The sequence below is a fragment of the Fusarium vanettenii genome, assembly GCF_000151355.1.
Source record: "Fusarium vanettenii 77-13-4 chromosome 6 genomic scaffold NECHAsca_20_chr6_4_0, whole genome shotgun sequence".
Lineage (NCBI taxonomy): Eukaryota > Fungi > Ascomycota > Sordariomycetes > Hypocreales > Nectriaceae > Fusarium > Fusarium vanettenii.
Window position 1 is genome coordinate 1,124,577 of NW_003315865.1, and position 22,501 is coordinate 1,147,077.

A 22,501-nucleotide genomic window follows, 5' to 3' on the forward strand; every position below is an offset into this window, starting at 1 on the left:
GTTTAGCCCCCCTCTTCTCTGTTGCTCCACGCCACGCCCGCCCGATCAGCGCGGATGCCAAGACAAATCCCCAAGTTGCCAAGACCACGACATGCGCTTCGCCGTGTTACCGCCGGGGGTGTTGATGCAAATGCGTTGGTGTGAGCGGGCTGCAAAGAAGGAAGGAATCCTGTGGCTGAGGTTTGAGTTGTAGATGAACAGCTGTCGAGGGCGTCAAGACCGCCATTCAGAATCACCGCTTCACCTCCAGACGCTCGAATTCGAAAATGGCGTCTTCGTTTTTACCTTGACCAACTTAAATCCCCGCCCCCGGTCTTCCGACCCTCTACCACGTCACTGCGAATTGCGGGCTTTTGGGTTGATGGTTGGTCGTCAGCGTCGTGGCGGTGCCTCCCCCGCAGCCGGAGACCGCGGGGTGGCTGATAGAGTTGCGACGGCGTCAGGGGAGAAGCGCGGGCAAGTCTCCGTCGGCTAAATGGCTCGGCCTCGACCATTCAAGCAGAGTCGTCTGACGAAGACATTGTTTTTGACTGGTGATGGGAACCCGGAACCGGGAATGGGGATTCACCTCAGATGTGCCCATGAAACCAATACAGATACATTCCACGCATCATTTGGTTGTCTACGACACTGACCCCGGTTAAATGCAGTTTGAAGCAACATGATAAGCTTAATTGAGCGCTTGTATCATCCAGGCTTTATTTCCAGCGGATTCGCAAGCTTATTTGTCCGACATTCAAGGCATAGGCTATAGAAGAGTGCGACAAGACTTGAAGCAACAAAGGTCGTATTTCGCTCCAAAACGGCTACACACCACAGGCAAGTCAAGTATATCAGGACAATGCGTCACATAATCCTTTGAGGAGACATACAAAGACATCGGGTCCACACAGTTTAGCACAGCCAAGTGCATGCGAAGTTGCGTTTAGATTAACCATACGGTTTGATGTTCATTTATTCGAGCTGTAACGCTCATTCACCATCAATCTCCAGCATTGAAGCATAGATATTATCTTTGTCCAATGGGCAGGTTACCTAGTATCACAAGGATGTACAATAAGGCTACGTGCAGGAGAGCCGCGCCAAGTCAAACGGAAGGAGGTGCCTTCCCATCAGGCTTCCCAATCAAGGGAGAATCTGACGGTCCCCTTCGCCAATGTACACGTGACGCAGATTCTCTCCTTTACAAATGAACTCGTTTCTTTTGCATTGCTTGCTTCTAAATCTAATTTATACTCGACTGTCAAACGTGGATCCTTTCCAGCTGTTGCCGTGCTCTATTTCCGTCTTGCCTTTTACGCCAGGCTGCCCGTATAGTGCTCGCGCCAGGTCTGTCTCTCCGCCTTGCCTACTTTGGCTGTTCTCTCGCACCTCTTCGATCACTCGAACTTCTGTATCCTTTCGGATACCATCGCCAGGAAGATACTCGTCGCTGCTGGCACCTTCTGTGATGATGGGATACTGGGAGAATGCGTCGCCATTCTTTCGCAACGTCCCCGACCCCGTCGTATTATCGGTATTTATATCGTCTAGTCGGATCGAGCCCGGTAGAGGATTCGTCGGTCGTTTCGAAGATCCGTACTTGCCGGAGAAACCCTTGGATATTTGCGACATGTATGATCCAAGAATGGGCGACAGCTGACGTCTAATGAATGGGAAAATCATGGGCAGGTTCGTTGTCACGACTGCCACAAACGTTTCTCGCACAGCCCAGGAACCAGCCTGCTGAGCGCCCGTCAATGGGTTCTGAGTTACCAGTTAGCGACATTCAAGAAGCTCAAGAGACAAGTCATACCGTCACGATCAAAACACATCGCAGAATACCAGCTGCAGTAACAAAGATGCCGCCAGAAAAGAGAAAGATCAGTCCAAGCTTCTTAGGCATTGGAAGCCGTGCTGACCAGAGCATCGGCACTGGAATCGACAGCAGGTATAAGTCGGTCGCCGCATTGAGCACAACCGTCACGAAGATGTCAATGTTCGAAATCGCTGGCTGGCAGTAATCTAATAACGGTCAGTGAACTGAATTCTCTAGAACAAAGACGGCACGTACTCCCGGGATCGGGGTAAATTTGCCAGTTCTTGTGGAACGGCTGACATCCCAGCAGGATAGACAACAGGACTGTGACCCAAGTCACAAAGATGAGCCCGAAGCCGATAAAGATCCTCGCCCGATAGTTGTCCAGACCCTCAGTGAGTCGCAGGTAGAAACTGCACATGGCCGCTTTGAGGACCCAGAGCAGGAATGTGTAGGTTGACCATCCTGCAATCTGTGTCTTGGACCCGTTGACTCGCAGCCTATACTCTTCGCTGCTCGGATCAAGGGCTTTTCTTTGTTCATCCGTCATGCCATTGTTGGCTAACCCATGCCAGAAAGCCCCAACGGAATATGCGAGTGCTGTTTCTATCGAGTATGCGATCTATATGCGGGCCATGTTAGACAACACTGAGACATTGGGAAGCAAGGCGGGGGTCCCGTACCGCGGCTACGACCATGAGATAGTCATCTGCCTCGAGTCTCCGAAATCCCACAGCAGAGATCCGAGCATACGATCGAAGGATGATGAAGCCCAAACCAATACCCAGCAGGGTGAACGCCTCAGTCGTGAAGCTATCCATCTTGGAGAAACCGATGGCAGAGTCACCCAGAGCGGAACGAGAAGAACGGAGCAGCTTGTCAACATGGGGGAAGGAAGAGGCTGCTTAAAGAAGAGAAATGCTTGGCAATATCCGGGCTCGTGGATAAGCTGCTGCAAGTTTGCCAGCCGAAACTCCACAAGTAAGAGGAACTCAACTTAGCGCCGGTGCCATATCCTTGGATATTTCACGCCAAAACACTCCGATGTTACTCCTTGACAGTCATGACTAGTTTGGGAAGAGTTCACGGAAGGGATGGAACGGCCATCTGCCCGGTTCGGCAGATGTCCCTGTTCTGAGATAAGTGAGTTGTGGAGTGTGCCGGCCATCCGTTTCAGGGCCACAAGCTGATCAATCCATCTCTAATTCTAGCTCCTTTTCTAGCCCATCTAGAGCGAGAGCGAAACCTTCACAGAGATGTCGCCAAGGGCCTGGAGCATGAGGAGGACGTGGCCAGCCAGGATAGCCCTGACTGACTAGCGGTTCCCCATGTGTTTGGAGAACTGATACTAGCTCTCACCAGTGGCCTCTCCGTTGAATTACTGACCAGACGCGGAAACCTCCTCCGCCCTCGGTCATTTGTGTCTCACCGGAGCCTATCCTCAATTTTCAGTCTCTTTCCATGATCTGAGCCGCACCATGTTGCCGATCCGCTAACGCCCCGGGCCGTTACGCCCCTTTTTGAACAAAGTTTTTCATAACCATTGACGAACAAAGTGACTTATCACAGATCAACATGAAGATCAGTGGCCACATCCAGGAGTACGGCAGGGGTTCCTGAGAAGGGTGCGGAATCAGAGCGCGCTCTTCCATGCAGAGCATGTGCCTGACTAGGGTTCTAGATAGCAACCTAACGACTGGCTTGCTTCTCGCAGAAGGCTAACGTCAGGAGTCAAAAGCCCGACTGGATGGAAACCCGAGGGGCTTCAGCCAGCATGGATAGTGGCGATGAATCAAGACTTGTCATCACTAACGGGGACATCGAGTCCTCGTGGTATTCCTCATTCGTCTTGTTGGCGCTCGATTTGTCAGGATCAGGGCCCGGCTATCTCCCTTCGAGGTCGCATTTGATTGTCGAGGCTGGAACCAGGGTCACCGGGTCCTGGCTAGGCGTTTCCTCGACAGGTGAGGCATGAAGCCTCGGGCTACGAAGACTACCGACAGCTCAGGCCTCAGCATGGTAAGCACTGGTCTCATGTGGGGATGGAAGGGCCGCCCTGATAGCCGTCCGTTCCATCGTCACATTGGCCTGGAGGTGGCTGCATAATGCAAGCTGCAGGTGAACGAGGCCTAGAAGTGGCTGAATCGCCGCCAAAGCAAACATTCCAACCCACCTTTGGGTCCTCCTATCACGGGAGAAAGGAGAGGGCCAGAACTTGACCTGTTAGATGCTGGCTGACAGTAGCTAGACCTTGACATTATCACATTTCTGCTCCCCTTTTACGACTGATAGTTACGCAGCCGACGTTGAACCGTTGGGCTAAAACAAGGGATGGTCCAAGAAGAGACGGCGTCTGACAACGCCGTTACCAATGGCCTCTAGCGCGAGAAGTGGTCCCGACGCGTTACTCATGTTCAACTTCAATTGACGCTGGAGATGAGTTGAATTCAAGTCCACGTCATGTCCAAGACTCGACAGGGCTCAGGGTCCAGGATTAAGGTGCTGCCAGAAGCGAGAGTGGCTTTTTCAGAAGGGCAAACAAGCTTGGCGCTGCATATGCTGATACATTACAAGGATGAAATTGTGTCAGTTGCGTCCTTTTTAGAGACATGCCCGGCCAAGGTTTCTCCTATGTCTGCAGTTCCTTGCCATTGGCGACAAACCAAGCATCAGGATCGTCGCGCAATGCAACACAAACGACGCCGTCTGCGGGGCCTCGCCAAAACACCACAGACAATATTGCTCCATCCTATCCCTTGCAGGACCCGTCAGTGCCGTCGCGGGATTCCTACCCGCGGGTGGAGCCGCAATATTCTCATCATTTCCAGGTGCCAAGCGGCTCTCGTCTGGATTCTGAAGATGGTTCAGTCCCACAACTACGGATTAGATGTCTGATAAGAACCCAACTGGCCGCAACTTGCCCTCAAATAGGTATCGCATCATCCCTCGCTTAATCCAGTTTGTTCAGCCTCAGCGCGTTAGCCAGGGGGCCGGCACACTAACGGTAGTGTCAACGGCGAGTTGAGGGCCGTCTCAAAGGACGCTACCGGGGACGGTAGCTCGGGTTCCGTCCGCCGGAGTGTTTGGAACCCCTGTCTTGTCCGGGCTATCGTTCCCGGCTAGAGAAACATGCTTGGCACTACTATCGGGCTGGCACTCTGGGGTGTGGCAGTCTTTCGTTGTCGTGCTGGATGCCCACGCATTCAGGGCAGGGCATGCATGACGCTGCTATGGGAGGAGCTAATAGTCGAGGGTCTCTCTTTCCCCCTCTCTTTTTAAAGATTGATCTGGTCCTTGCTCTGAGGCTAATGTGACCCTGAGTTCTTTTCCTAACTCTTCGAAGGAATTCACTTTGACCCGAGCGATCAGCAATGGAGACCCTTGATTTTGTTGTGATAGGCGCCGGTAAGCACGACAACTACTACTCAATCCCAAGTCAGTCCAAGAACTGTCAGCTAATTCGTTTCCAGGCTGGGCCGGTTTGGCCTCGGCGAAGACTCGCCATCAACTGCATCCTGAAGAATCGCTGGCAGTCCTCGACTCAAATGCAACAATTGGTGGCACTTGGTCGAAGCAACGTCTCTATCCTGGCCTCAAGAGCAACAACATGCTCGGAACCTACGAGTATCCTGACTTTCCCATGGACTCGGAAACGTTTGGGGTTCTGCCAGGCCAGCACATCCCCGGCACCGTGATCCATGAGTATCTCACCAAGTACGCCCAGAACTTTGACATCTTTGACAAGATCCGGTTCGAGCACAAGGTTGAGTCTGCTGAGCATCAGGAAGATGGCGGCTGGATCTTGACGGTACGAGATGTCAAGGCTGGTCGAGACGTTCAGCTGTTTGCCAAGAAGCTGGTTGTCGCCTCGGGTCTCACATCACAGGCTTTTCTACCACATTTTGAGGGCGAAGAGAAGTTTGGCGCTCCCATCTTCCACGGCAAGGACTTTGTTAACCACGCGGATACGCTTCAGACTGCCAAGTCTGTGACGGTATTTGGTGGTACAAAGACGGCATGGGATCTCGTGTATCAGTATGCCACCAAGGGGGTTGAGGTGAACTGGGTCATCCGCGGTAAGTATTGGCAGCACCAGGTTGGTCACGATACAACAACTAACAGGTTTAGAATCTGGTCACGGCCCCGTCTGGATGGCTCCTCCATATGTGACGCCTCTCAAGAAGTGGCTCGAGAAGCTTGCCCACACTCGCATGCTGACATGGTTCAGCCCATGCAGCTGGGGTGCCGCAGATGGGTATACCAAGACTCGCAACTTCTACCACGGCAGCTATGTCGGACGTGGTATCGTCAACAAGTTCTGGGACATTCTGGCCGGCGACGTCATGACGCTGAACCAGTACGACGCACACCCGGAGACAGCCAAGCTCAAGCCCTGGAGCCAAGCCATGTTTGTGGCGTCGAGCTTGTCCATCCTCAACTATGAAACCCCCTTCTTTGACCTGGTCAAGGACGGCAAGGTCAAGGTACATATTGCAGACATCACCAGTCTATCGGAGGGGACAGTGCATCTGTCGGACGGTACGGCACTACAGTCAGATGTCCTGTGCTGCTCGACAGGTTGGAAGCACGTTCCTCCTATCAAGTTCCTCCCTGAGGGCATATCAGAGGAGCTTGGCATCCCTCACACTCCTTCTCCCGAGTCATTCCCTCCCAAGTCGCTCGTGGACCAGATTGACGAGGAGATTATGGAACAGTTCCCCCGTCTCAAGGACCAGCCCGTGCAAAACGCCAAATACGAACCGCTACTGAAGAACAAGGGCGTCTCTAGCAACGATGCTATTACCCCTGAGACGTCTCTGACACCGTACACGCTATACCACTTCATTGCGCCTCCATCATCCCGCTTCCTCGCCACAAGAGATGTCGCCTTTACCGGTATCTTGATGAACTTTACCGTGTCCATGATTGCGCACGCACAGTCCCTGTGGATCAACGCCTACTTTGACGACAAGATTCCCTCGCTACCTCGCGAGCCGACACCTGACGCTCTCACCAAATTCCAGCACGAGGCAGTGCTACACAGCCGATTCTGCAAGTGGCGATATCCGGCTGGTTACGGACACAAGTTCCCAGACTTTGTGTTTGACGCAGTGCCGTACCTGGACCTGCTTCTGGGTGACATGGAACTCCCCATCTACCGCAAGAATGGTATGGCGGCAGAGGCAACTGATCCGTATGGTCCAGAGGACTACCGGACATTGGTGGATGAGTGGAAGGAGAAGCAGGCTAAGACAGAGGCTTGAGCTGAGGTGAAGATGTAATATCCGAGTGGCTATCGGAATGTTGTACGAGATACCTATGGTCGACGAAGATGCCTAGCCCTTTTCTATTATTCAATTGCATTTACTGCGTTGTTGACGGGGTTTAGGCCTTAATCGTGTTGATCTCTAAGACCTTTCAACCTATTGAGAGGCATGGTTCTTTTGCGATATAGAAACACCACGTGCTATGATGCCTAACAACCCATGTATCATAGATATTTAAATACTAACACAAAAGATGATTTCGCATGTCTAAACTCCCATATCCTCTGCGAATCCCATATTCTGCCTGACACCTTTTAGGCAGCCGCCAGGCCTTGAACTCCAGGGTGGAACCCCTAGCGCTCCAACTTGCAGGGTTAACCAGACTCATATAAGTCATCTTACTCTTCAACGCCAATATCCTTTTTCACCTCATATCTCATCCCTTTTATTGTCTAAACTCTTTTACTCTTCACCATGACTCAAGACGTTCAAATGACAACGGGTTCTACGCGCCAGACGCGGAGTTCAACTCGTCGTCAACAACTCACGCCACCAACCACCACTGCAAACCCGGAGCATATACCAGATACTTCCTCTGACAAACCGCCCATTGAATGGCTTTCTTCGGTTCTTACACACTCTACCCGTGTTTTACGCAACCAGCGTGATCCCGTTATGGTCAAGCGCACCTGGCTCTCCTCCCACACTGTGCCTCTCCCTCAAGGGACAGCGACTTATACCCTCAACCCCGTGGACGCAACCTTTATCTTTGCCCAAGAACAAGCTGGTACTGCCGTCTGTATATCACCGGATGGCGTTCTCCTAACTTGTTCACATTGCGTCGCCGAGTCCGCCTCAGAACTCACGCAAAACTCCAACCATATGCTCCTCTCCTCCAAAGGCGCCATAGTATCAGCTCGAGTAATGGCCTGGGATCCAACACGAGATCTCGCCCTCCTCATGATCACAGAAGCCGAACTTCCCCATAGACCATTCCCCTACGTGCATCTCGCCGCGGGTCCCCCAAAGGCACATACTCGGCTCATTTGTGTGGGTCACCCAGGTTCTGAAGACCTCGAGGCAGAGCGTCGAGGCGTGCCGACAGAGTATGACACACTAGTCCTCAGCGAGGGCAAATTCCACGGTCTAGCCGCAGGCCAGGATCCGCAAAATAATAGTGATATGGGAGCTCTGAAGCACTCGTGCTGGACGTACTGGGGACACAGCGGCGCGGGACTGTTTGACAGGAGGACTGGAGCGTTGGTGGGACTTCACTCGAGTTGGGATGAAGACACAGGTATGAGGAGGGGGGTTCCTTTTGAAGCTGTCGAGGCCTTTCTTGAGGAGTTTGATGGGAGGGGAGGTCAAGGTATGGGTGAAGGATGGAAGTGGTTTGTAAGGGAAGAGAGTTGAGGGAACAGGTGTACAACAGCGTGTAGTTGGTAGTAGGGTTGGAATAGTTCGAGCGAACTACCATGTACGATGAGACAGACATCAACACCTGTATCAACCTCGTCATCAGATAATGGCTCTGTATGTATCTACGTAGACATGAGTATGTCTGCCTCCAGTTCAACAACACTAACAGCAACAACAGCAGCATCCAACTTGTGAACCGCCAACTCCAAATAGTCAACATGCCTGCCTGCCTGCCTATGCCTTCCTCCATGCATCCTTTCCTTATCTGCTTTCTGCAATGCTCGTCCAAACATACAATTCCCTAAAAAGATTCCAACACTTTTGCTTCTCTCTCGATTAACAACCCCTTCCTCCCTGTTGGTGATGAATTAAGTTACATATCCTCCCCCCAATGATAAAAGAGGCGCCGACGTGCGTTGGCCGCCATTTGTTGTTGCTGCAGAACGACCGTCAAAAAACCCCTGCCGACTTTTCAAACGCCGTAACCCGCAATGTCCCGATGATGAGCTGGTGAATACAGTACATGCTGTAGGTGGATGGACGGGACGAGACTTGTTTCGGTCCCCGTCTCCCCGTCCTTCTCCACTGAGCAACGGGGACATGCTCTCTGAGGAACCCCTCGAGATCCCTTGAACCATCGAGGTAGAGAGACCTTGTGGGGAAGTCATCAAGCCCCGGTGCTCGTATACGACCTTCAACCCCTGTCGTCGAGTCCCGCCAGAAACTCAGCTTCAGTCCTGTTGGGACCTGAACCTCAACCTCTTCCATGTCAACCCTGCTCTTCAAACAAAACCTCCTCTTTTAATCGCCGAACCATGTCCAAGATGTACTTCAGCTCATGCCAAATCAGGTTGGCCAAAACGGCTTCTACCGCCCTGCCCCATAAATAGTCTGTCGTTTGTGTTTCAGGTTCGGCAACTCAGCTCAGCTCAGCCCAGCCCAGAGGGATGCTGACCCCACTGAAACAAACATCGTCAAACCCGACGTCATGCAGAACGACGGCTCCAGCTGGGTCAGTCTGCCGAGTCTTGCTTGGCCGGTCTGTCCCACTCCCAGCCCAGTCCAGCCCAGCTAAACATAGACGCATGCCCCAGCACCAGGCCAGGCGCAGACAGCCTTGTCGTTGTAGCTTGGCTCGTGTCGCCCCTGCAGCCCTGACGTGCAGCTTGCCTGTCCGCAACGGACCTCAGAGAGAGACTTGGTTTCGGTAGCCGCCTGCCCCGCCTGACACCACCATCTTCGACGTCGCAGAAGTCCTCAGAGCATGACCCAACAGTTCGCAGATCGACAGTTTAGATAATGCCCCCTGGGGGGTCGTACCCTGTTGCTGCCCCTCTTGAAGCGTTGCCCAAGCCTGCACTTCCTGGTTCTCCGTCCACCGGCGCCGTTGTTGTCTTCCGTAGCATAAACATGGGTTTCTTGCCTTCCTTATCCAGCTGTTTGAACAGGATCAAGGGTTTCTCCTCCAGCCCAAGGCAGCGTTCCTGATCTCCATAGACAATGTATAGAGCATACTGATCCCAAGGAGCATTGATCTGATATTTCTTGAGCGCTGCCGGAAGAACTTTGTAGCATGGATCTTCCATGCTAACGCGGAACGACTTGAATATCTCAACCGAGGCGTTGCTTTGGCTGGGCGTATCGGGTACCGGGGTTTCTCGTCTTCGGGGAGCTCCTTGAGGAGCCTTATCGCGGGAAGTATATACAGCATTGGCATGGCCGTCATCGTTAAAGGTGGTTCGTGTCGAAGGTGTCGGGGCGTCTCCTCGGTAGGATCGAGACCCAAGAGTAGTGCCGGACATGTGGTTCTGAGGAGACGTCGGAGATGGCATGTTGGGTGAGGGATACGAAGGGGACGATGCGCTCTGACCTCCTCCGTTCATAGCTGCAAGGTGTGAAGACGATAGGACGGCCCGCTCCGCGGCGTTTGCAGGATCCAATGTCGTCTCGGCTATTGACCTCTCGTGCGTGGGCTGGGTAGGCGAAGAGTTCTTGGGCGTTGCCCCGATCATGATCTTGCGGGTCGAGTATTGTCGCTTGACGGCACTTCCCGGTTGACTCGGGCCTGGGGGTGGTGTCGGCGCTGGGGGTGAGAGGGTCGCCTCATAGGCGTAGGCGGCCTGGTTGTTGCCGCTCAGGTTGGGAAGTGGTTGCTGGGCATCCTTGACCAGGCGCAAGGCGGGGAGCATGTCCTCCCGCAGCCGCCTGAAGTCTTCGGTGATTCGTCGCAGGTCCTGCTCGAGGAGGATCATGCGTTCATCGCGCAGCCGGAACTGTTCGACTAGGTGTTTGATGTCCTTGAGCGTCGCAGTTGCATATTGCGCTTCGGCGTCGGCAGCTACAGGGATTCCCGGTTAGGATCACGTCAGTCCACTCGAGAGGGGGAGGTAACATACACAGGGGTAGGTAGTGGTCGCTCTCAATGGGCACGTCTTGAGCCTTTTTCACGTCGTAGACGCTCTTGAGGATGGTCAGGCGATGACCTACACTAGCAATGCCCATGCTCTTGAGGTCATCATGCTGTAGCGCAACAAGGGCCTCGCCAACAATCTCATTTTCTACACAAAGTGTCAGCTGCTGTTGTGTCCTTTTCAATGTCTGCAGGGCCTCGAGCCGAACAAGTGGCATTGGCCATGCTTCGTGGGGAACGCACCTATAAAGCGATCTGCGTACTGTTGGAGGCCAATTGTGCCGATGAAATCAGCACACTCATCCACGGTCCACTCGGTGATGATGGTCTCTGGGAGGCGGTCGGCACTGCTGCGGTGGCCGTAGGTGGTGGGAGTGTGCTCAGCCGACGTAGAGAGCTCCGAATCTATGGGCGAGGCCTCGGAGTTGGTGATGGGAGAGTGGTCGCCCATGCTTCGCTCGTACTCGTCATCGGCGTCGGACTCGGCGTAAGCTGTGCCACCGTCGAAGCTCATCATCTTGACGACCAAGGGGGAGCAGGCGGCAGTAGCAGAGGTGGAGGCTTAGATCGGGTGACGATGGTGGTGGTGATGCCGCAAACGGCAGACAGGACCGCTAGGTCGGGCACCGTCGGATCGATAGGCAGTAGGGGAGGCTGGTGAGGGTCGACCGGCGGGTTGTCTGTAATCTCGCGAGCCTCTCATCCAGGCCGTGACCGTGACCGAGGACAAGATAGAACAGAGGAGAAAAAAATCCGGGGCAGGACCAGAAGGAGGGGAAGATGTCGGTCGTGGGCAGCGGGCGCGGCTCGAGGACGATTGGACGTGAGAGAAGCAAATCGAACGGCGACAACGGCGAATGGGCTGAGGAAACCTAGGGACGCCAGCGACTAAAAAAGGCGTCAAGGCGGTAAAGTCGAGTCGAGTCGAGCCAGCCCCAACAGAAGGAAACAGACCCAGGCCAGCAAGAGAAAATAAAAAGAAGACGACACCCGGTAAGGAGAAGGACAAGGAGGAGGAGAGTGCAGTGCAGCCGCTGATGATGATGCGGGTGTTGTCCAAGGTCGTGGTCTTGGTCTGGGTCTTGGTCGTCGGGAAGCGCTTGGGGTGGGAGAGAAGAGGAGGTCCTACCCAAGTTGGGAAAGCCTCGATGGCTGGCCAATGGGGGCTAGGCACCTCTGGCAGGTACACTGTACATGTGGACAAGGCACGTCGGAGGACCATCCGCACCACACACAAAAGTACACCAGTACCTGGGTCGTGGCTTAGCTGTCGCCCGGTGGAGATGGCGGCCGGCCTTGGGAGGGACCCAGCGGGGACTGAGGGCGACTGATCCTCCACTGAGAGCCCGCGTCGACTCCACTGACAGCAACCCCCCTGCGCCGCCATCCACTGGATATGGGCCCCCGGCCGCCGCGCTGCAGCCCGTCTGCTGCACCTGCTGTACCTATAGCTGCCCGGGCAGCTGTGGATAATACGACATCCATCTCACCATCACCAGCCCAACCAGTTAACTTGGACCCTTGGACGATGCTGATGGCCTGGGGTTGACCAAGAGTATGTATTTTTGGCGAGCTGCGGCTCTAGTTCAACTGCACGTCGCTCAAGACTCCGCGGCTACCAACCATCCACCTCCAACACACAAAAGTTGACAGCATCAATGACATGATCTCGTTCACCGAGATCTACACACCAGGGGCACACTCTATACGTCGAGGCCTCATATGAGAGCAATCTCTTCACCGAGAGCCATGGCCTTATCTGCCTGAGTAAGCCGAATCTTACTACACGAGAAGAGAGTGCCATCCAATGGATGAACCGAAATATCAACTCATCTCAAGCCTACATATTAACCAGAAGGATATATTATTTCCAAGAGTCCTTCCTCATCCGGTCAATGCAGACTATATATCTCTTCGGCGTTAATTAATAGCAAACATGTGAAAACAGAATCTTAATTTTAATCACGTCCATGTCGCGAATTGGAGACTTGATAGACGAGATTAAGATCCTGCCATCACTTACGGAATCGCCGCCGAGATCCTCCACCTGCTCTCTCTTTTCTCCAGAAAGGGCAAAACACAAAAAGACCAGATGGAAGAATTGTGAAGCAAAAGTTGAGGTTGCTAGGCCAACATTCTTGTCGGTAGATACGGGTCTACAGCGGGGAAGAGAGCTCGGTATGCTTCTTCGACATGGGTTTCGGTCATGGCACGCTCAGATTACCCAAAAGAACTCAAATTCTGACCACGTTCAACTTAGCCAGACGAAATTCCAACTGCCAGCTTCCATGAGCCCTAGGTACCATGTTCTGCGGACTAATATGTGGAGCACAAGAAGCCGAACTGCCCGTTTACTCACAGCCAGACGTCCCGGATACTCGGTTGGTGTTGACAACATGACACATATTCGGAATCATTACCTCACCAAGGCCTCATGTTCTTTCATAGTTCTGTTTATTCAATTACTAGAGCCAAGGTTATGTTGGTCCAGCACTATATACTTCATCGACCCAATAATTATTCTATATGCCAGACACGGTGGCTTTCAACTCCTCCAACGGTCGTTAATGGATCACTGCTCATGGTTTCCTATTCCCAAATTCCTATCCTCCCGCCTTCCCTTGCTTGCCGTCAACTCCACCAACCTCGTTCCAAACAAACGTGCTCCCTCGTCAGAGGCTGGTTGTAAAAAGTGCGACAGCCATAGGACTGATCGCAGAGAGAAGAAGTAAAAGGCCATTAGACATCGTGCAACATCGCGTTCCTTTACAGGAAGGGTTTCTTCTATGTGGTTGCGCCAAACACTACCCACACGGATTTCCGAGTACATGGGTGATTATAAAACGAAGGTATCAAACGCCAGAAACAAATTTGATTAAAGGGCGGGCATGCTTAGCGCAGAGCAACCTTGGTATCCTCCACACCATGCTGAATGACGTCGTCCAGCTTCCAGCGAGGGGCGTTGAGAGGGATTCGGTTCTCCCTCCTCCATTCCCGCTCGTCCTCGGGAGAGACGCCTTCGGGGAGAGGCTCCAGTCCACCAGCAACACCGGTCGAGAACTTGATCTGCAGGATGTCACCAACCTCGTCGCAAGCCGCCAGGAGACGGTCCAGATCTTCCTTGTTGTGGGCGGCAGAAACACAGAATCGAGCGCGAGAGCTGATGAGTGGAGTCGCAGGATATCCGACAACGACGACCGAGATCTTGCGTCGAAGCATCTCGTGGCTAAAGGCGGGAAGCTTGGCAGGATGGTAGAGCATGACAGGGATAATGGGAGAGTCATCGTGGCCGTAGACGATGAGACCAAGACGCTTGAGTCCGAGGCGCAGGTACCGGGAGTTGAAGGCGATACGCTGAAGGCGCTCCTCACCTTGACCAGGGCAGAGCTCGCCAGTGATGAGCTTGAGCGAAGCCAGAATCTGCATGAGGACACAAGGAGCGGGGGTCTCGCCGAATTGAGTAGCCGCGTTGGTGTTCTTGAGCTTGTCAATGATGTGCTTATCAGCTGCGACGTAACCGCCGTTGGCGCCAAAGGACTTGGTCAGGGTTCCCATGAGAATATCCACTTCAGAGGGGTCAATGCCAAAGTAGTCACACACACCGCGTCCACGGGGTCCAAGAGCGCCAACCGAGTGGGCCTCGTCGACAAACAGATAAAACTTGTACTTGTTCTTGAGAGCGAGAATGCCGGGAAGATCGCACATGGTACCCTCCATAGAGTAGAGACCCTCGACAACGACCAGGATCTTCTTCCAGGGGCGGTGAGTACGGGGCTGGCCCTGAGAAATAGCCTCACGGACAACACGCTCAAGGTCTGCCATGTCATTGTGCTTGAAAGACTGGATCATGGCGCCAGAGAGACGGGCACCGATGCGGATAGAGGCGTGGTTGAGTTCGTCCGAGATGATCAGAGAGCCCTTGGAGACGAGAGCGGGGAAAGAGCTGGCGTTCGTGACGTAACCCATAGAGAAGACCATAGCAGCAGGCTTGCCGACGAACTCAGCGACTTCACGCTCGACCTCGAGAGCAAGATCAGAGGTACCAGCAGCGCCACGGGGGCTGCAGAAGCTGATGCCATATCGCTTGACACACTCCTCAACGGCGTCGGCGCAGGGACCCTCGGATTGAGCGAAACCAAGGTAGTTGTAGGAGCTCATGTTGAGAGTCTCAGTGTAAGTGCCAGTGTACTGGTATGTGCGGTTGAAGTCGTCGGACTTGCGGTCCATAAGGGTGATGAAGCGACCGGGAACACCAGTGGTGGGACGAGCGAAGCAATCATCCAGACGCATCTTCAGACGTCGGACGTAAAAGTTATCAAAGTCGTCGTTCAGCGCGGCATAGCCATTGGAGGCCTTGAGGGCACGGTAGTGCTTGGGGTTGCCAAAACGCTTGCCGAAGAAATCACGGATGTGACCAAGGAGAATCAGGATGAGATAGCTGATGTAGGTGGTGAGAATGAAGTAGTAGGGAGGCTCATCCTCAACAGGTGCTTCGAGAGTCTCTCCGTGGGACTCGCTCGTGTATCGATGGTTGGGATGAAGGAGAGGACCGAACTGAGCGTCGGCACGCTTCTGGCGCTCGATCTCCTCGGCCGTTTGGGGCTGAAAGAGAGTCGTGGTCGAGGCATCGATGCTGTTGGGGTCACCGGGGCTGGCGGCAGAGAGAGAGATGGAGGGCAGACCGGGAGAAGACGATATGCCAGTGGCATTGGCCTGCTGCTGCTGAGCAGCGGCCAACGCCTGCTGAGCACCAGTCGACTTAGGGCTAGAAGAAAAGAAGTTGGTGATGCGGTTGCCCTTGGAGGTAGAAGGGCGCCTCTCGCCCGGCTTGACGGGTTGAGACATGGAGGATGAAGATGAGAAGATGTTCAGCCGACGGGGCATCTCTCCTGGCAAAAGTCGCGTAGGGTGCGGACTGGTCGTATCGTATCGGTGAAGAATCGTGATTAGATTGCGAAGACGCCGACCGAGAAGCGACACCCAAACTTAGTCAGGGCAAATGATTGAGAGTCTGCCGCGGAGGAGAGTGTCAGCACACGTGTGAATGTTAAAAATCGAGTCGACACGGTGATTGTCTGTGACGCATGCTTCGAAAGGAGCTTCCACAGGCCAGTTGCTTGGAAAGGGGCTCGGGAAGTGAGAAGCGATGATTGAGAATGCTGAGAGCTATGCAATGCAGAGCGCAATAAGGCCGTGCAGTAAGCAAGCAATCGATGCAGAGGCGTCTTTGTGTGTGCGAGAAGAAAATGGTGATGTTGAAGAAGGAAGCTTGAGCAACGACAAGTTTAAACTCGAGTTTGGGTTGCTCAGGCGGTGCAGCCAACGAGTACCACAGAGAGGTACGTCGTCCCAGGAGGCACAGGGGGCGCAGGAGGTGGCGTCGAATCAAACTGGGAAAGTGCTGATCCGCCCGCTGCAAATTGGCTGTGGGCACCGTCGCCAATTTAAGCGGAGCCACCCATAAACACCAAGGAAGCGACGGCAACAAACGATCCAATCGAAGCCAGTTGATGCCAGGAATTGGGATTGAAGAATGAATTTGAAACCAAGGACGAAATCACACAAAGAACAGGGAATAGCAGCTTACTCAGTCACCACCTGGTAGACACCGGCAGGAGCAGTTCGCGAATGTGCTCTACTGGCTCCAGATTCCAACCACCGAAACAAGCGTCTTCGAGTTGATCTGCAATTGATCAGGCCGCAACGCAAGGGCGTTCTAGTCGACTGGTCGGTAGTCTGCTCAGGCCAAGCAGTCTAACCACCAACACTGTAAAAAGTGCCGAAGGAACAAAGATGCCCGGGGTCGAGACTCTAGGACACGGCGATTAGGTCTGGTGGACCTCTCTCTATCACTATCACTCAGCCGAAGCCTGTGTCTGCAAGTGGACGACGACAGCAAGAAACCGACGACGACCCAACAACAAGCAGCAGAGTGATGGACGAAGGAAGAAGGAATGACAAGAAAAAGGTATGAAAGAAAGATACCACGAGGCGGCGCACTGCGAAGTGGGATCCGTTGAATTAAAAACAAGTCCAGGTCTGGGCCTCGGCGGGAAACAGCGGGGACTTTCAATGGGGACAACGTCTGAGAGCACCGAGATCACCGGATACAGTACAAGCTACGGAGGATAAAAACCAAGAACGTCTGAGTGCGATGTACGAGAAACGAGCTGCCGGTTCAAGGCTGCTGCTGTTAGGTGTGAGTTGTCGGCGGACGCATGTCACACACACCCGACCCGACGCGCGCGCGGTGCCGGACAGGGCCGGGCACCCATCACCGGGCAGACAGTGATTTCAAGGGGCCAACAGGCGGGGACTCGCATCTCGTCTCGTCTCGCTTCTTCGCCTTTTGGCCTCTTCCAGGTTCATCTTCCTGCCCAGACCATCGACAAGGGACTGAAGGACTCGGCAGTGCATTCTTCAAGGGCTGACGCATCACAACGAGCGCTTCTGGCCTGGGATACAGTGCTGCAATGGGAAGATCATGCCCTCTTCGTTTTCCGACTGCTCACACTTTTTTAGCTTACAGTCATCATAAGGACAGCCACTGCTACCCCAATTGCTCTCTGCTGCATACCGGCCGTTTCCTCTTCGCCTCCCATTGACACCTCGTGGATCCCCACTGATTCCATTGAGAACCCCCTGTCGAGGTCCCTTGTGCAAAGAGAGAGAAAAAAGCTGGCTTGCGCTACTAACCCCTGGCCCCGAGCTCTCCGGCGGCGTTCAAGTCTGCGAATGGGAACTCTCGGATGGCTCGACGACGCCACGATTTTGCACATCCCAGGCATCTTTTCCAACTCGCTTGGCTTGATTGCTTACTGCGTGCAAGCAGCCGTCCGCCTTACAAGGGCCCCGTGGTTCACCCAGCATGAGATTTCTGGAGTGCCCAGCTGGTACTGAGCTGTGATGATGAAACTTGAGAGAGGTGAGATGTCATCATCAAGGGGGCTTGCCGTTGCCCTGCCCAAGCTTCTCTAAAGCTTCTTCTCAAGCCACCACAAAACTCCGTCGGGGCCGGTATCGATGATGGCATTGCCGCGGGATCTCGCCTAGCAGAGTTTCATTAGCCTTGAGCCCTTGTTCTTTTTTTCTCTCTCCCGTCCCTTAGCCTGCCTCGGCCTGTCTTGTCTGGGCTGCCTCTCTGTTCCGTGTATTCGCTCGGTCTGGTCTCAGATCATGATCCATGACAATGGTCCATCACTCGCCTCCGTCTCCGCGGAATAAGCTACTGCACAAGATACACTTGCATTTTAGATGCTGTATAAATGGCATGAGGTCTCGACATAAATGCATGGGCGGGCGCTTACACCGACACGCGGCGCGATTAGATGCCACACAGCGGTTGGACAATCCGCCCGGTGCGGCGGCGCCTTGCATAACACAAAACTGCCAGCAGGAACTACACGCAGCAGTAGATCCTCAACCCCATCAGCCGCACGCACGACATGCTGCAACTCGTCCCTCACCGCCAGCTTCTTCTGGCCAGAGGTCCAACTAATGCAGGCGGACCGCGAGGATCTTGCCCCGTGACACCCCGGACCGACCTCTCGACCACCTCTATTCCCCAGTGTAAAAGGTGCAGCTTCAGCCTCGGTTTGCATCAGCCTGCGTCTCTATTCCGAATATATCATGCCATTGCTCCCGGATTGATATCGTGACTGTGGTTCTCTCCTCTCGGGTCTGAGTTGTCTCGTTTCGTCTCAGCTCACCTCGGGGCCAAATCCCAAGCGAAGGCTCGTCAACGACACAGCCGGATCAAATCGCGCTGGGGAGAGTCAGAAACCCAGCACCGAGGCAGGGTGCAAAGCACCAAGCAAGGGGTCTCGCTGAATCAACATGACGCATCCCATCGCGAAGTGTCTCCCAGTCCCAGGTTCAGGGTGCGGCCCCGGCGACTCGGGAAGATCATCATCCCGAGCCTCAGCGACTTCTCTCCCGTGGCAACCACATCAAGGCTCTTTTACAGGGTCCAATTTGGCGAAATTGCCATCTCCCTAAGACAACATGACTTTGCTTCAGCCAACGTTTGAATCTCCTTGATCATGATATACTGCCACAGGGTTGCTTTTTTGCGACCGATTTCTTTCCTTTTCTCCAGAGCTTCCAACGTTCTGGATGTCTATTTCAGCATGGAAGCTTTGATCAAAAGAAAGTAGAGGCGTCCATGACAAGCCATTGCCCGCATGGCCAGGGACTCCTCCAGATGGTTCAAAAGGGTCGTGTCCACCATCATATCATCCCAGTTACGAGACCACTATCTCTCTCATGTGGGGTTTGGCGTCAAGCCTCAAGCCTTGACTCAAGCCACAGAGAACTCTCCAGCCATATGTGGCTCACCACTCTGCTCAGCCTCCCCCACCATAGCCACACCTCGGGGTCGGACCGCCGCCGTGCGGGGTGGGGGAAAGCCGAGAGCGGGAGGGGACGGCTTTCAACGGCCAGTACCTCTGTCGTTCCGCGTTTCCAGGTCGGAAATGTAGAGCTCCCTCGGAATAATCAAATCTTTGATATCATTTTTCCTCCTCAGTGATCAATAATAGCGCAATTCCTTCTTCCTCATACTCTGCTCTCCTGTCTGTCTTGCTGCTTTCTCGTACTGCGTCTCTCCCATTGAATCCTCGGCCATCTCTCCTTCCCCAGAGTCGACGTCACTCAGCTCTTCCCCAACAAAAACACCATCTCGAGGGGTTGTCTGACCGACCAGCTTCTCACCGTCTCTACTCTCCTCTCAATGGCCGTCATGTCAATCGATAAGCTGGCTCCATCCGCTGCGGCGCCTCCGGACGACAATGTGCTCTGGAGGCATCCGAATCCCGAGTCGACTCCGATGTGGGAGTTTCTTCAGCATGTCAACAAGAAGCACAGGCTAAGCTTAGATGGCTACCCGGCATTGTACAAGTGGTCCATTGACGAGGTGGCTTTGTTCTGGGAGGAAGTTTGGCACTTTGTGGGCATCACGGCGTCTAAGCCGTTCGACAAGGTACGAAAGCAGTGAAGACGGGTCTTGGAGGGCATTTACGGCTGGTTGAGGAACACCAATTGACCTTCAACATGCTTCAATGGCTATGAAACTCAACTAATTGCCCCCACAGGTTCTTCCTTCTAACGCTCCCATGTATCCTCGTCCCGACTTCTTCTCAACTGCTCGTCTCAACTTTGCCGAGAACCTCCTCTTTCCCGCAACATCTCCACTTCCCGAACCGGATTCTCCAGCCGTCATCACCGTTACCGAGCTCTCCGGCTCCACGGTGACAACTTCATGGGCTGAGCTCCGAGAAGCCGTTCGCCGCTGCTCCAATGCCCTGCGCGCGGCGGGCCTCAAGCCCAATGACGTTGTCGCGGGCTTCGTATCTAACCATGTCGAGGCGCTTGTCGCGATGCTCGGCGCTGCCGCAATTGGCGCTATCTGGACTGGAATCAGTCCTGATAATGGCGTTTCGGCTGTTTTGGACCGTCTAAACCAGATTGCGCCAAAGGTCCTGTTCGCTGATAACGGCGCTGTCTACAATGGCAAGGAGTGGTCCAGTGTCTCAAAGACGACCGAGATTGTGAGCGCTCTGAAGGGCAATGGACTTGAGACCGTGGTTGTTATCAACAACATCAGCGCAGGGGGGCTTGGTCTCGAGGAGATCAGCAAGCAAGGAGTTTCGGCGGTCGAGTATGCCAAGTTCCTCGACTCAGCCTCTGACGAGGCGGTAAAATTTGAGCAGCTCCCTCCATCGCACCCTCTCTATGTCCTCTACTCGAGCGGTACTACTGGACTTCCCAAGGCCATTGTGCATACGGCACTTGGTACGCTCCTGCAGCACAAGAAGGAGCATCTGCTTCACTGCTCGCTCACTTCATCGTCCAGGATGCTCTACTACACCACGACCTCGTGGATGATGTGGCACTGGAGCATCGGTGCCCTTGCAGTCGGCGCTACAGTCATCGTCTACTCTGGCTCGCCCTTCCGCCCTCACTCTCACCTCTCTATCCCACGTCTCCTTTCCGAGTTTGAGGTTACTCACTTTGGTACTTCGGCCGCCTACTTGACTGCCCTTGAGGCCAACAACGTCTACCCTATCCGCGACAAGTCCATTGACCTTTCCAAACTCCAGGCCATCTACTCGACTGCCTCGCCTCTACCTCCTTCCACCTTCAAGTTTGTCTACGAGGCTTTCCCGAAGCACATCAACCTCGGCTCCATCACCGGAGGCACAGACATCATCTCCCTCTTCGGTGCGCCCTGTCCACTCCTCCCTGTGCGTGTCGGTGAGATTCAATGTGCCGGTCTTGGTATGGCTATTCGTGCCGTCGACTCTGTCACGGGAGAACCGATCCCGGCTGGTGAGCCTGGCGACCTCCTCTGCGTCAAGCCCTTCCCGTGCCAGCCCCTGACTTTCTTCGGCGCCAACGGCGAGGCCAAGTATAAATCGGCCTACTTCGATCGGTTCGAGAATGTTTGCGGTGTAGATGGACCAGTATGGCACCACGGTGACTTTGTGCGAATCCCCGACCCTGGAACGGGAAGCCTCGTCATGCTGGGTCGATCAGACGGTGTTCTGAAGCCCTCGGGTGTGCGATTCGGATCAGCCGAGATCTACAACATCCTCACACGCTTCTTTGCCTCGGAGGTCGAGGACGCTGTATGTATTGGACGCCGGAGAGAAACAGACACAGACGAGACGGTGTGTCTCTTTGTGGTGATGGTTCCCGGGCAAAAGTTTGGTGATGACCTGCGCACACGCATCAAGGCCAAGATCAAGGCCGAGCTGAGCCCACGACATGTCCCAGGCGTCGTGGAGGAGTGTGGCGGAGGTGTGCCCAAGACGGGCAACGGCAAGAAGTGAGCATCTATTTACTTTTCGAGCTTTGATATTAGTCAGTGCTGACTTTTTGGTTGTAGGATCGAGGTGGCAGTCAAGCAAATTCTTTCTGGTCTCAACGTCAAGACCAATGCGAGCGTTGCTAACCCAGAGGCGCTGGAGTGGTTCAGGGAATGGGCAAGTACACACTAGGTGATTTTTACATGGAGATGGTTACTGGAGTAGACTTCTGGTTCAGGAAAATACTAGAATTCGGTCCTATATGGTGGGTTGTTGGATGTAGACAAAACATAGTAGAGCTTCTGATTAGGATTGCGCAGGCTTATGGGTATTTCTAGTTATTTTAAGAGAGTCGTCACTTTTAGGCTGGCAAAATGATATTTCTTTACGAACGGTTGGTATATGAGGTTGCGGTCTATGGAGTATTTGATTATTCACACATTGTGATTCAACATGTAGTTGAGTTGAAGTTGACGCAATCTGGTCCACTGTCCGCCATCCATAACTCAAAGGTTTAGCATTATCAACAATCCCAATACGACAAGTTAGTTAACTTGAGAAGACCGAGAAAACACAATAATCCAAACGAATGCCCACATCCGCTGGACTATGGTACAAAGGCCCAGGGCTAGGGGGAAGAGGATGCCCTGCCACGATTGTTGGTCTCTACAGGGTAGGTTGTGAGCATGGCAAACTCAAACCACCATTTCTGGACGTTCCTCGTGATGTTACGGATAGACAAGAACCACGCTCGTATAACCGAGTAACGGGTCGTATCTTGGCAGATGTCCCATTACTC

At 53.7% G+C, this 22,501-nt stretch overlaps 6 protein-coding genes across 6 annotated transcripts; 3 read left to right on the forward strand and 3 right to left on the reverse strand.

Annotated features, from left to right (window-relative positions):
* Positions 1-1,623: 1,623 nt before the first annotated feature.
* NECHADRAFT_25451 (uncharacterized protein) lies at positions 1,624-2,613 on the reverse strand (the record flags this gene model as incomplete). Its single annotated transcript, XM_003045166.1, has 4 exons — positions 1,624-1,746; positions 1,796-2,004; positions 2,054-2,420; positions 2,482-2,613. Coding segments are annotated over 4 exons (831 nt in total), but the record flags the coding sequence as incomplete, so codon positions are not given.
* Positions 2,614-5,169: 2,556 nt separating this feature from the next.
* On the forward strand, positions 5,170-7,062 carry NECHADRAFT_81737 (uncharacterized protein; the record flags this gene model as incomplete). Its single annotated transcript, XM_003044753.1, has 3 exons — positions 5,170-5,203; positions 5,269-5,874; positions 5,921-7,062. The coding sequence occupies 3 exons, from the start codon at positions 5,170-5,172 to the stop codon at positions 7,060-7,062; spliced, it is 1,782 nt and encodes a 593-aa protein (XP_003044799.1).
* Positions 7,063-7,557: 495 nt separating this feature from the next.
* Positions 7,558-8,478, forward strand: NECHADRAFT_44085 (uncharacterized protein; the record flags this gene model as incomplete). The annotated part of the gene is made up of 1 exon (XM_003044754.1): positions 7,558-8,478. The coding sequence occupies one exon, from the start codon at positions 7,558-7,560 to the stop codon at positions 8,476-8,478; it is 921 nt and encodes a 306-aa protein (XP_003044800.1).
* A 1,298-nt stretch (positions 8,479-9,776) lies between these two features.
* Positions 9,777-11,411, reverse strand: NECHADRAFT_81739 (uncharacterized protein; the record flags this gene model as incomplete). Its single annotated transcript, XM_003045167.1, has 3 exons — positions 9,777-10,822; positions 10,881-11,042; positions 11,138-11,411. 3 exons carry the CDS (start codon positions 11,409-11,411, stop codon positions 9,777-9,779), a joined length of 1,482 nt encoding a protein of 493 aa, XP_003045213.1.
* Positions 11,412-13,337: 1,926 nt separating this feature from the next.
* NECHADRAFT_100917 (uncharacterized protein) lies at positions 13,338-15,739 on the reverse strand (the record flags this gene model as incomplete). Its single annotated transcript, XM_003045168.1, has 1 exon — positions 13,338-15,739. The coding sequence occupies one exon, from the start codon at positions 15,737-15,739 to the stop codon at positions 13,787-13,789; it is 1,953 nt and encodes a 650-aa protein (XP_003045214.1). The 3' UTR covers positions 13,338-13,786.
* A 3,895-nt stretch (positions 15,740-19,634) lies between these two features.
* Positions 19,635-21,894, forward strand: NECHADRAFT_43638 (uncharacterized protein; the record flags this gene model as incomplete). Its single annotated transcript, XM_003044755.1, has 3 exons — positions 19,635-19,874; positions 19,987-21,722; positions 21,783-21,894. 3 exons carry the CDS (start codon positions 19,635-19,637, stop codon positions 21,892-21,894), a joined length of 2,088 nt encoding a protein of 695 aa, XP_003044801.1.
* Between the last annotated feature and the right edge of the window lie 607 nt (positions 21,895-22,501).